Below are 14604 nucleotides of genomic sequence, written 5' to 3'. Positions count from 1 at the left end.
TTTCAGGTCTCCAGGAAAACACATAAGAAGCGCTCATCGTGATCTTTAATACCTATTTCGTCAACATTACATTAGTGCCAATAGTCCTCCTGTAATGAAAGCTGCTTGGCTTAAGAGCACTTGTGTATATGAAGTGGATGGTGCAAAAGGTTTTATCCAATGGAGAATGTTTATTTAATTTTGGTCATTTTTAGTTTGCCTCTAGCCATTTTCTTTTCCCTGTTCTCCGCAGAGTTTTAACATTTCAGGACGCTACCATTTCTAATAATTATTTAACTGAAAAGATTCGAATTTATGCTTTTGTTTTTAGTGTTATTACATTGCTATCATTATTTTTATAGGTCAAAACTGAAAAAGGGATGCGTGGTCGGTGTTTGTTCTCACCGGTAAACATCGTTCTTTCGATTCATGTGGCCGAATCGACGTTTGACTGAAAAAAATTTATAACAGTTTGTACTCTACAATGTAGTTATTGAATATTCAACGTATAGAGCCAAAAAAATGGTGTTCAATGTCACATCAATTTTCGCAAGCAACTTCAGATGTTAGTTATAGTCTAAAATGTTGACAGCCCGTTGAAAGAGCTAGCTTCGGGCAACAGCACTGAAGGAGTGCTTATCCTTGTACAGAAAGAGGCTTATATTTGATAAAACTCACCGCCCTGAAGCTATTTGGAAATTTTTATTAAGTGTGAAAAATAACAACATTGAAAAATCGTTACAACGAAGATTTGGCGAGTAGCTTAGCCTAAATAAGTTCTGTAGGTTCCATGTGCAGTTATTCATTACAATGTTTTTCACTGATGATAGATAAGAAAAGACAATGTGTTATGGGCTTGCCGGCGACTGTTTACACTTGATATTTTTTAGGCATTTCATTTATTTGCAAAAGAGCCGCAAAATCTATGCTAATGAAAGTTTTAGCTTAAAAATTAAAACGGAACAGAAACAAACAGGCGCATCTCCCTCCCCCCCCCCCCCCAAAAAAAAAGACAAAGCGTACTAGAAAAGCGAAATGAAGGAGCCAAATTCTGACAACATTGTTTGAACTTTTCAAACATGGGCCCACTTGACCAAAACGACTCCTGTTTAATGCTACGACGTTTTCGTTATATGAATAATAACTCATCACTTTTTAAAGTTTTTGGACTCTAAATGCCACGAACTGGTCCAAACTAACACGAGCTCGTTTCTTGTAAGTTTCGCCAGAAGCCACTACCTTTAAAAATTAGTAACTTTAAATAGCATTTAACTTATATTGGCAGCGTAGGAAACACCTCCAAGATGGAATTTAAAAAGCTGAAAAGGTCCTCAATACCTGAAAGCTATTGGAAATTGTCTTTATCAATGAATCGCTCGATATCAGAAAGATATGCGCCAGTTTACAGGGACTGCATCCTAAACATTTGCAGTTTAGAATTGTGTGATGATTGTACATAGCAGAAAATACAAAAAAATTGTAGCAAATTATAATTTTTCATTAATAAATCTGCAAAAAGCAGAGAAGAGATGTTTATCAGTAATTTTAATTTGCAATTGAAACTATTTACAGCGACAGTTACCATGACTGTGATTCTAAAGGATTTGACACGCGATGCACAGATCCCAGTATCGACAACATTTAAAAAAAGAACTTTCCTGAGGAAAAGTTTGGTTGCTTGTGGTATATCCATACAGCACCCACAATTTTCAATTCGTTATTGCAAATGAGGAAATTAGTGTTTACCCGATGAATATTATAAACATCACAAATAACTTGCTTTAATTTGTAAACATAATTTTATCTTAAAGCTGGAGGAGAAATTTAGCGAGGGTAAAGGTTATTTTCATGCTTCAATCGCTAACTGAAACAAGGTAGGAGAAATTCGACGTTAAAGCGGGTGATTTGGGGCATTTTTTTTTCTTTGTTATTTCCTCGCAGGGTGTACTTGCGGAGTATCTTCATTGCATACTTAAGAGCTATACTAATACCAGAACGCACATAGTGCATCGGAAAAGCTGTTGTGTTATTCAAATTCAACAAAACAATATCAAAAACTCGTAAAAGGTCACTGGAGCGACAATGCAATAGTTTGTTTGTGAGATGAGGAATAATCGTACCTAAGAGATGCGCAGTTTTGTCAACCTTGTCCCGCGTTTTCAGTGCAGCAAAGCTTAAGGTTGCCACATCCAATGGGACTCCGCTTGTCAGTCAACTTGGAGTAAGAGTTCTTCTCGGGCACATAGCTACCAACTAACTTCACGATCTGTGTTCAACCACCAGATTCTCATAGAATCTGCTAAAATTAATTGCCAGCGGTCTGTTTTCTCTTCAAATTTTTAAACTACACCCCGTGTCGATGCGTAGAGTCATATCCTTTCATGTGTTATGCTGCCATTACGAGCAATTGAAATTTAAGGCTGGCTCTGACTCGATAATCGCTGCGATATCGTTTGCGTTCACTCTACAAAAATTCAAAAGGTGCTTCCGACTACCAGTTTTCATATGACCGCCATTATTACTACAGACTAAAAGAAAATCCCCGATAGGACCTGGATCAAACTATGCACTGTGTCAGTAGTGTACATGTGTTTTTCACAACGTTTGCTCAAATCTCGGCCTTGTGGTTTCCACAAGATCGTTGAAATACAACTGAGTGCTATACTGTAGCAACAGTCGCTGTTATGGCTGAAGAGTTATCTCCGTATAGTCGCAACGCCGGATCGCTGTGCTTTTTTTAGCGATCATTTTTATCGAAACCAGCGGTAATATGTGAAAGACTAAGCAACTTTTTCGTACGTCTTGAATTTTTAAGAAAAGAAAAATTTTTACGGATAATTTTGTCGCATTTTCCCGGTGGCTAGACAAGACCGGGAGAAAGAATAGGGTCGGCCTAATGAATTGTTAGTAGAATAAGCCTTCAAATACATATTTGAACTGAACTAGAAGTTCAACGTTTCATAGCCAATGTAAGTAGCTTATTTTAAGAAAGAGTGAAATACTTACGCCAGGCATACAACTCTAGGTGAACGACTTCCGCACGGCGCTTGAACATGTGCACAAAACCACGGTATCGCAATCTGAAAACCGTGATCGGTGGAGATCCGGCGAGATAGGCAGATTTCATTCCTAATTGCACACTATATTTATGCGGCTCCACACTAAAATGTTTTTTGCTTTGTGTTGCAGTTGAAATGCTCGTTCTGCTTAACAGAAGTGACTAAAATCCTCTACAGAACAGTGTCGAAATGCTTCCATTTTAAAAAAAAACATTTCTTACATTGGTCATTTCTTTATTAGAAACACAGTGCACGTACTGCATCGTCCAGACAAATTATACATATACTCTCGCATTAAAACAGGAACTTGCAGATGCCGTCAAGCGCTCGATCAGTTCGTCGTCAAAGATAAAGGACAAAAGTAACAGATGTTCAGTGGATAATTCGTTTTGAAGAATAATCTTTCTTACAGTAGAATGAATGTCCGCTTTTGTACTTCGACGTATTATCATGACCCCGAGGAATAACTCTCCACTGAGATGCCCATCTTTATAAACGTAGACAGATCATCCGTAGCAACCATATCGTTCGTCTCTTAATATAATTCGTCGTTCAAGACGTACTGTAGCAGGCAGTTTGTTTTTGTATGTAATTGGTGTCAGCTTGCGCGTGCCCGTCTTTAAACTCAGAGGCACAGTCAGTGAGATACTGTCGTAAAAACACAGGTTCTTCCAGCAGAATTATTATGCCACACCTCTAATATAAAAATACCCCAGGCTTAAGGACGTTCGCGCGAAAATTTTCCAGTCGATAGAGTTTTTCAAAATTTTTACTGCAGTCAGATAATGAGTTACTTGTGTCAGCAATGCGAAAAAAAATTAGGGGTCATTGAATTCGTTTCAGATAAAACGTGTGGAAAACTACCCTGATTTTGAAAAATTGGAGCACGTAATTCACCATGGTCTACTGGGGTATATAGTTAAAATATCGAAGGTGAGTCAACGGAGACAAACGATCTCAGTCATAATGTGTAGAAGTGGGTCTGTTGCTTAAATAATTCCAAATGTTGCCAACGTTTTTACAAAACTTAACCCTTCAAGAGGCATTTGAAACCGCCGCACAGATAAACAAAGAACTCTTCTAGTCGATAGATTTTCTTCATTGTTTTGCTAAACGTAAAAAATCGGTAGAGAAAATGATCCATCAAAAGAAAAATAGGTGTCACCGAACGTCCAAAATCGTTAAATCTAGGTAAAGCTATAGCAGTGTCCATCTGCCCTATGGTGCGCGCTCGATGCATGACGCGGCGTGTACGTGTGAATTTGCGTGAGCAGTAAGGATGCGCAGAAACAATCAGCGGGAACGTCCTTAAGCACGGAGGAAAGTCTTACGTCTCCCCAACCTTCGCATGGAGGCAACAGAAAAAAGATTGACAGTTTTTACTTCAACTACGGGGATTTGGTTGTCATTTTTTTCGGAATTTCTTTTGACCGGTGGTATTAATATTTCTAAAACGGTTTCATTCTCAAGGAAAACCTGACTACACACTTTCCTGCTCTAAAAAAGATATATGCTGGCATAACTTCATCTACAGAAACAAAAAATGACAAAAGAATGAACTCACACAATCTGCAATTCGAAATTTTCACGGAATCAAATAAGCTTTCGACAAGAACCGACCATTTCAAACCATTCTGGTTTGTTAAAATCTTTATCAAATTGTGTTAGTTCCGCCTGGTATCCTCATTTTTAATAATAAAAAAAATGACCTTCACTTTGATGCGCTATATCCTACCCAAAACACGACGGCATGGCAATGGCAACGAGAACGATCACCAAACCAAGAACGTATGAATAGATCTACACGAGAATAAAACTACACGCGTTCTAGGCGCCTGTGTACATTTCGTGGCTGTCCTTTGTAAATCAACTATGTGAATATTTAATTTCCAAGTGTTTTGGAGAACGTGAACCACTACGGCTAATTTTTCGTATTTCCGGCATTTTTGGAACTGAACGCATTCGCAGGATCTTCAGCAGCGTCAAGGGCCGTAGTTAATAAAAGGCAAATCGAGGCCTTTGCCTCAGTCACTTTTTTCGTTTTGTTGTTTATAGCCATCATAAACACCCTAAATACTTAGGAAGAGAATTTAACCATGGACATTGCCTTAGTCGTAGGTTTTTCATGCACATTGCCTCGGTCTCAATTTTCCTCTGGTTACGGGCCTGATAACTGCGAAATTTTGAAGTAAAATATAAAAGCATTTTCTAATAGGCGTCCTCCCTTAGTGTGTTGCAAGCTGTTAATCGGCCATGTTAACGGGGTTTGGTTTCCCTGTTGGTATAACACATCGATTCAAGCCTAAGGGAGAAACGTTTAACACCTCCAAAGCAGGTAAAAGAAAACCATTTTTTCTAGATCTGTGAATGCCAGTACCGAATCCTTTTTGCATAAGGTTCTTAAATCTGGGGCCTGAACCACATTCTGAAGTTAATACAATTCAATGAAAGCCTTCTAACGGTACCTGGTTCTTGATTCACCCTTTCAGTATCTTAACAGCATGATCGACATATCACGTTCAGCTTCCCCGGACCGCAGGAAAAGTTTCATGTTACCCATAATGAAACATTTTTACTTAGCTGTAGCTTTTTTCTTTTTCATGCAGAAATTTCTGGCCATTATGTACAATGAGCTTACTTTGGGTTATCGTATTTCCTTAGTTTTTAACGCTATCTTATATAACTCTTCATAAATTACTTTCCTTGAACTCACAAAAAAAGTATTTAGAAGATGGAAGATAAAAAGGTCATCGTTTTTCGTTTGCTTTTCTAATTTCTTTCAATCGTCTTTTATTTCAGTTCTGCTGTGCAAGATTTCGAATTCCTGAAAACTCTGCACTGTTTAAGTTTCGCTTCGCCACACCTGAAAATCTGCACACGTGGGCGCACACAGTCTCGTGCATCAGTACAACAGACTCGTCTGTATTTTAAATGCAATCAATAATAATGTTTCCGCCGCATGTTCTTCAGAGTATTCCATGTTCCGGAGGTAAAACTAGTCTCGTCTCGCTTTTATCCTAGATACGGCATCAACAACGAAAAAAACAGAAACCGTTTTACGTTATGTTTTTGGTTTACTTACAAAAAGCTGTATCATCTGCACAGTTGTGTATTTGTCGTTGTCATGGAGATCCTCGAAATGTTGGAAGAAATGGTTACTTATCGAACCCCTAAGAGCATTTGTAATTAAGCTGTTAAGTTTCTTCAGGTTGGAAATGTTTTTCAACGATTTTTGAGCCATTTTAACAGTGATTTACACCGTGATATCAAACAGACAAAAAAAATCACCCACCAGCTTCATCCGGTCTGTAAATCATTTCAGAGTTAGACGTTAACCAATCGTATCTCTAGAAAAAATACTTAACGCATATGTGTAGCTAATTGGTTGCTGTAGCCTTGACCCATAACACTCGATGCCTTTCTTTTTTTCGGTCGGTATTTCAACCCCTTTGGAGTGTGAAGTTACTAATTACCTTAGTATTAGAAACACCCTGCTGGATTTAACTAGATTGAGAAGCCGCCCCAAGTGTAAAGCGACCTGCTTATGTCCTGTTTGGTAAGTTGAATATTTTCTGGATCTTCAAAGCAACTTGCACTGGTTACTTCAACCAAAGAAAAAGTCTAATTCGCGTACAATTTCGCGAAAATTGGCTTAAAATCATACGTGCTTCAGACAAACAAATTTTATTGCAATTGAAAGATCGAAACTCGTGAAATTCAGTCCATGTGAAGGTGAAATTGCCTGGCTATTTGGCCATAGAGATCCTTATATCGGTATAATTCTTTATTAAACATTAATTTTCTTCGTCGAGCGCTAACTTAGTATAATTTCTTTTGTTGTTTTGGAAACATATACCCGTCTGTGCCTAAGCTACTGAACAAGATTCTTACGACCGAATCTGATGAACTCTTTGCTAGGTTTCCGGTCGTGGCTTAAAATGAATAAAACACTGCAATTCGAAACTTTTACTTTACTACTGTGTTTGTGCCCTTCGTTCACACGAAGACCGATATAAACGAAAAAGAAACATCTCCAGTTGCGTTTCTGGTGTGAACAGCATTGAATTAATGGATACATATATAACTGACGCTCAAGTCGCTTTACGCATGCTCAACTGATATCCGTTTCGCACGGGCAGGCCTCCTAGTTTAAATCCGTTTATCGTCTACGTATGGAAAGACGTAAATGATCGCCCAACTCTTGCGGACGCAAATCAGTTTAACAGATGCGTCTAGACGTGGCCTCTGACATGGTTTATCCACCATATATAAGATGGTATTCCATGTTCTCGAAGGAAAAAAAAGAATGCTCGCTTGAGGTCTAGAAAAACGCAAGGGCGTCCTGCAGTTTTTCTCGGCCTCAAAAGTGTATTATTTTCTTAGAAGACATAGGCACACCATCTTCTATTTGGTTTAGAACATAAAATAAAAAAGCGAAATATTTACATCTTAGAGAAGCGGCGGAGATTGCAACTATAATAAATAAAGCACACTCAACTGCTACAGTGGGTGTACAGTAGTGGGTGTACTGCATTATGACTAATATAAAATAAAGGTGTACTTTGAACTCTGCATTTTCCCGTTTTATTAAATAAACGCTTTTTATTGAAGGACAATGCAGTAACCCGTGTGCAGAAGTCTTACATTTCCGTTGCAACACAAAGATAGTACATCTGCATTCCAGCTAGAGTGCAGCTGCAAACACAAATTTACTAAAAACAGTAAAATCTAGACAGAAGATATTTTTTTGCCTTAGCAGTGTCTGTTTCGGAGCTCTTTTGTTCGAGATAACTTTGAATGGTACAGTTGAGCATACGTGAAAGTCCACACCAACCCGTGGCCAGTGTGAATGTGAAACTGAAATACTGAGAATATCGTCTATTAATAAGGTGAAGTATTTTCGACTGTCAATATGATCGATGTATTTGTTCCGGGAGGTTGGAGAGAGCTCCGGTAAAAAAAAATAAGGGCATAATAGCGTAGTAAAATAATATGTAAGCAGGGAGCTTTAACCTACTAATTTCATTGCATCCTGTTTGCTGTGGTTTGAACATCAAGTCAACTTTGAACTTTAAGCACACCGGATTTCACCGGCAAGGTACGTGTGTATAGATCTTAAAGCAGTTTGCAGAAAATATTCTGTTTAATTCAATTCGATTCGATGGGTAGTGCGTTGGTTTTTGCTGACAAATTCTCCTATCGTGATTGGCCATCTTGCTCCAGGGCGTCCCAGCTCTACATATCTGATTATCATCTCTCTTGGCTACAAAATCTTTGCTTGATTGGGCGTGAAATTTTCTAAATTAAATCAAATGCGACCATGAAATTGCGGATCAACGCAAACATCGGGGTGTTTGTGATGCTTAAAAGGTAATTTGCAAGCTAAGCCGGTTCACACGAATATCAAATAAGCGGTGCAAATTCTGAGTCATTTAAAATGTTTTTACTAAATTGCCTTGAACTAGAAATCTTTAGTCGATTCGATGGTCTCTGTGGAAGAGAGCCAGCAAATTAAACCGCGCTCGTGAGCGTGGGATTTCACTTTTCAATTGCTATTTTATCACCTAAAATCGCTCTAAAAGGAGGAATTGAGAATAATACGATATCCTGCCATAATTTTTCACGTCAAAAAAGGGAAGCTAATTTATAAGCCAAATGGACATTTAGCTTGTATCAACCAATATCTTGGTGAGAATGTTTAAAATGTTTTCTTTCTTTCTAACCGCAGGGTAGTACTTCCAAACCACTTTGCTAGCTTCACAGCAGTAGGTAACGTTTTCCTGAAAATTATCATCCATGTGACAGAAAGTAAAATCGCTGGTCCACAGTAGTGTTGACTTGTTATGATATGTCGGCCTTATAAATGCAATAACTCAACCGTAATCTTCGAAGTAATGCCTTCAAAAATGAAAACAAAATTGTGTCCAGTGTTCTTCGCTTTCTTACAACGATTTATGACCTATACAGTCTGTGTCCGTCTTTATAGGAAATTTTTTGTAAGAGAGAATCATGAATTGATACATAGGTAAAGCACTTGAATTTCTTTCAGTTTTCAAACCCAGCTTGGAGGAAACATTTTTAGTCGGCAGTATAAACATAGACATCTTTTAGCTTCATTTAAATACGTTTGAATGTCGTGTAATCCTACTCAATGAAATATTACCTTCTTCATGTTTTAACAACATTTTAGCAATTTGAAAACATTCAGCCTGAAAAAACAACCCTTTTCTTATTACACAGTGTATATTTTCTAATCGTAACGTTTATTACTTGATATATATTGTTATCGTGTTTTTATTCGTGCACTCGTTATACACATGTTTCAGGAGGCCAATTGGACGGACTTGACATCTAAAATTTCTTTGGCCCGAGGGAATCGTTGAGACCTAATACTTAAAGCAAGCTAGAGAAAATACTTTGTGATTTTCTATGCTAGAAAGGAAATTTTAAATTATTTTTTTTTTATCTTCAACACTCTTGCAAAGGGGATCTCGCATCAAATGCCTGCGACATTTAAAAATAAAGTAAATCTTTACCTGCGTTCGAGGCATCTTTCGTTTCAGTTATGTAGTCAGCTCGTCCTAGGTCTGAAACCCCAAATAAAGGAGGTCTTTGAAAATATTAGAAAATTTCAGAACTTCCGATGGCATTCTGATAATGATAAATTTTAAAACGTCGCCACAAAAAAAACAAAAAGCACGCCTTGATTTTAAGCTGAAATTCACCCTAATTTAATATCAAAGAGCCCGGTTTTTGTCGACAGCTAGATTTCCCGCCCTTTCTTAGCTAAAATCACGTCCCCGGTGAGAGAAAACGAGCAAAGGAACAAACAAGCGCAGAAATTAATAAAACTCCCCGCCTTGTAACTAACAGGGTATGAAAATTCTCAGTCCATCCGTCAAATTCAGTTTTATTTTAATTCCTAGGTATAAGGAACAAGGCTTCAATATAATTCATAACCGGCAATTAAAGATTGTTGCATGTTACCAAAATTTTTCAAAATTTTCAAGTCAATGTATTTTCCAAAAATATTCCAAACAATTTCGATTTGATGAGAGACAATGTTCTATTTAAGTTTTCTGAAGAAAATTCTGCCATCTGTTTGGGGTACAAGACTTGGTACTTGAGCAAACGCTGCAGTATGGTAAATGGAACACTTATTTTCATTCAGAACATATGATTACTTTTTTGGAAGTTCCGTTTCTGACAAAGTGCGTCGACTGAACTAAAAAGGTGCTCTCCATTTACTTCACAGCCGGTATGGCCGGACATTTTAAAGTGAGAAACAACCAGCATATATGTTACTTATAACAATATACATGTATACATAGCAGCCACTGTACAGACCTCTGCAGAAACGAACTAAAGTCTTGGCACGGACTTAACCCGTTATTTTGATGTTTTTCATCAAGAGGGTGGATAAACATAGAGACTGGGTATGTTTTTTGGTAATAGAGTACGTGAAAAGGATTCCGTGACAACAAATGATAAAACAAGCCATAAAACTTACTTAACAAACAGGCTGTTGGCTAGTTAGGTTTCAAATAATAGTTAAGTGGCTGAGACGGAAACCTTTTAGAATTCCTGACTATTCTGTAAACAATTGACCACGAGAATATATTGCTTTATTTCTTCTTAATTTTTTGTTCATCAATATTCATTGTTAATTTTCTTCTAACGAATATCCATTATTCTTCAGCTCAGCCTCAAAGGTTGTTGAAACATTTTTCAATCACTATTCTTAAGAGATGATGAAGGGTATAGGTTTTAATTAATCCCCCATCTAAGCCTATTCTCGAGGTAATTCAGCTCAAGTTATTTTTAGATATGATATCCGGTTATTCTGTGGAGAGTATTCATACGACAACATTGCCTAGAGTATTCACACGACAGTGTTACGTGGAGGACGGAAAATCTGTGTGAGTCTGATAGGGTTGTCCAAGACTGTTTCCAGACTCTGAAGCCGAGTGTCATCTACTGGAAAATAACTTGAGAATAAGGTCTGTTTGGCGAGTGATTCTCTTATACCTCATCCTCCTTAGAACTCAATATTTCTTCATGGTTTTAAATCATTATATAATCATGTATATTATTACGCTTTTAACCTCGATAATAATTCCGAATTGCTCTCTTTCAAGCAGAGCTTTGGCTACATTATCCGAACCTCTGACAACAAAAGAAGAGAATACGAAATTGAAGCCTTTGATCCGACACCATGTCAGAGTACCTGGGAGACAGGTCCTACTCGTACTACGGCGCCTCCATGTTCATTATCCTGACACTTGGTCTTGTCGGGAACTTTTTGACCGTGGTTGTCCTTTTTCATCCGCACCACCGCCACAAGAGCATGACCTCGCTGACGATCAACCTGTGCGTAGCAGATCTTCTTGTGTGCCTTTTTGGTTACACCGTTGCCGTCAACTACAACACGGCAGACTTTGCCAACGCCGGTGAAGCTCCCGCTCTTTGCTTTTGGCTGGCTTTCATCAACACAGTCACTGGACTTGCGTCCATTGGGACTTTGACTGTCATGGCTATGATCACACATATTGGGGTTTCGAGAAATGAGATTGCCCAGCGGAGCAGGATGTCTCGCAAAACAGAGATCTTTGTACTTTCAGGTAGGAAGCCGGTTCAGCTCTCACTTTAAGTTATGAAACTAATGGCATAAACGGAGTAACTAATGATCTGGATACCGGATGCATCATGAATCTCGTATAATTTTCGTCGAATTTTACGGGTCTCGTAGTCTCGTTTTTTTTCGCTGTCATCATGTCTTCATATCGCAGTCTCGATTTTGTGCAAGGCTAAGAAAGTCTCGAAGTACCGATTTGTGTGTTTTTTTTTTTTATTCAATCAGATGACGTCTGAATGTCTTTGAACCTGAACGTCTCTAGCTGGCATTGAAAACATTTTGAAGTCTCAGTTTCGCAAATGAAGAAGTCAAAACGTCTTGGCCTCGCAAAGAACCTCGCTAGTCTTTCCTTCTCACAAAGTCCTGAAAGTCGCAGGGATAAAAAAGTGCTGAAGCTGAGATTTATCAAGTTTTTCAACGTTTCCTTTGAAATCTTTAGTCCTCGATATCTTGCACTCTTAACAAGCCCATTTATCCAGCATTACTGGAAAGTGAATTCAGTCGGACAATAACAACCATTATTACTCTCAGATTTAGCAGTCTTTTCCTGTCGTTACTGAAAGAGGGTCGGTACATTCAGCAGGTTGTTCCTAACTGAAACGCGTACCTGGATTAACCGATCCACCTTAATGAAGCCGCTGCAATTTTAATGAAGAGAAGTCTTGGAAGGTTCTCTTTCATTCATGCGAACATGTAGAATTAAGTTCGGATTGTCGTCACTTCGTTCAGAGAGCACCAGTTGCTTTCGCCACGAGGAGAATTGCTAACAACAGTTCAATTAATTTTGTCGCTACTTTTGTACGGTCGCTTCTTAGGACTTAACGTCAACTCTGTCGCACCCAGTAGTGTTAAGTTGTACCCCTAAAACCTTGTATGCAATCGGACACCGAAATTTGCTTTACGACTAAAAAAATCAGGCTCCGTCCACACTACGTCGTAGGAAATTGAAAACGGTGGTTTCACTCTGAGAATGCATCGAATGTTTTCCGCCCACACTACGCCGGAGAAATTTAAAAGCGCAACATTTACCTGTCATGTTGGATTTGTGTTTGAGTAAACCTCGGGAAGGGAAATCCCATGATTGTCGTGACGCCATCGTTTTCGAAAAGCTCCCGCGTTTTCAAAATGTGTTCCGTCTACACGAAAATGAAAAGCCGGCATTTTAAAATTCCTTCGGTTTGAAGAACGTTTACGAAAAGCTTCGTGTTCGTGACGGATTAGTGTGTACGGTAGGCTTAACCGCAGGAATAAAGCTGCGTCTTCAAATCCTCCGCAGTCAGCATGGACGCTGCCTCAGTCTTCGTTCAAACAATAATGCTAAGGTCAAATGCGCCTAGACTTCTCTTTCAATGTTCTCGCACCTGTGATCCAACTGTACCATGAGCATGCGCTTCAATTAGCACCACCCCTTTAAATAGTCGTTCTAATTGTTCATGATTTTCAGGAATCTGGTTGTATGCGATTTTGTTGACGATTCCTCCAGCGATGGGTTGGAACAGATACATCCCCATTCCCTCAAGAGTCAGCTGCCACCCCGACTGGTATTCCCAGGAGCTTTCGGATCAGTTCTACATCATATACCTGGTGACCTTTGGGTTCTTCATCCCTTTGTTTATCATTATTCTGAGCTATGCTGGAGTATACAGGTACACATAGAAATATCCTTTAAGGTGGCTGGCAACAGTTTCCAGCACTTCCCAAGACTTGGAGTTTGATGAGTCGTTATAACCACTTTTATCAGTTGATACTACAAACATAGTATCATAAAACTGTCCAATCATTAGTGAACACGTTGTTATCATTGTCGTGACACAATAGGTTACCATAACAACAATATGACCTGTTAAAAACACCCCTAAAAATACAGCTTTTTTCATCGGGACCAGGGCACAGAAACCAAACTATAGCTCAGGCCACAATTGTGAACTTTATACCCCACCCCACCGGAACCAGCTGAAAATCTTACTCTTTGCTGCATTCAGCATGTACCTACCTGCATATGCCCCCCCTTACTAGCATTAAACGGTGTTTAGTGGCCTAAATAGATATTTTTTCTCAGGTATATACGAAATACTTCAGTGCACCCAGCGACAAACGACCCAGCTCAGGGGCAACGACTACGCTCCCGACAGAGGACCATTCGAGTCGTGGTGTGCATGACATTGGCATTCTTCATCAGCTGGTCGCCATATGCCGCAGTGAGCCTTGCAGGCACAGTTCTCGGTCACGAAAGCGTCGCGCCATCCTTTTCCCTGATCCCCGAGTTACTAGCCAAGGCATCGGTGGTTTATAACCCGATCCTGTACGTTCTGCTCAACTCAAAGTTCAGAGTCACCTTGCTGCAGGTGTTTAGCTGGAGCCGTGTCAATGTCAACTCCAGTGACAACGTGGGTATAGAGCAAGATGCAACCACCTCGGGCACTGTCGAGATACAGCCCCGAAACAGATCCCATCACCGAGACATGTGAAATGTTCAAGATGCCAGAGTTGACTATTAGTCATTCACAGTCATCACCGTTTTCCCCACGCATTAAAGGAGCTAAGTCACGGTTTGTGCACCTTGAAAAGTTTAGCCTGAGTTTGTCGTTTGTAGTCCGTGTTAATCTTCTCCATCCTTAACCACCCTTGTTCCTTTATGGTTTATTATTATCTCGTTAGTGTTTTTCTATACTAACAAGCTACTATTTTCAGGTTTTCGTCAATTTAAATGTAATTTTGTACGGGGCCAAAATAACTCAAAATACTGTGACCGAGCTCCTTTAATTCAAAGATTTCAGCTTTAATTTATCAACATTCCTTTCAGTTAACCTTGATAGTCGTTATACCAGTCAAAGATTTAAGTACCTCACCAGACTACAAAGCGAACGTAGTTTGGGATCTCTAAGCTTCTAAAGACACATTTAGGTCCAAAGCTTTCAAAGACACTACAAA

The 14604-nt window shown here is 39.0% G+C and overlaps 1 protein-coding gene across 1 annotated transcript in view; it reads left to right on the top strand.

The window, feature by feature from the left end:
- Window positions 1–7877: 7877 nt before the first annotated feature.
- The window catches only part of LOC145463218 (rhodopsin-like), an 8029-nt gene continuing 1302 nt past the window's right edge, over window positions 7878–14604 (top strand). Inside the window, exons 1-4 of the mRNA XM_081446954.1 lie at window positions 7878–8136; window positions 11180–11659; window positions 13118–13319; window positions 13733–14604. The exon at window positions 13733–14604 is cut by the window's right edge and continues 1302 nt beyond it. Of these exons, the coding sequence (XP_081303080.1) occupies window positions 11254–11659; window positions 13118–13319; window positions 13733–14141 (1017 nt within the window). The 5' untranslated portion in view covers window positions 7878–8136; window positions 11180–11253 and the 3' untranslated portion in view covers window positions 14142–14604. The remainder of the gene's footprint in view (window positions 8137–11179; window positions 11660–13117; window positions 13320–13732) is intronic.

This window comes from Orbicella franksi, chromosome 12, assembly GCF_964199315.1.
Source record: "Orbicella franksi chromosome 12, jaOrbFran1.1, whole genome shotgun sequence".
NCBI lineage: Eukaryota > Metazoa > Cnidaria > Anthozoa > Scleractinia > Merulinidae > Orbicella > Orbicella franksi.
The sequence above is the reverse complement of the archived record's forward strand: the minus strand, read 5'-3'. Positions and strand labels throughout refer to the sequence as shown.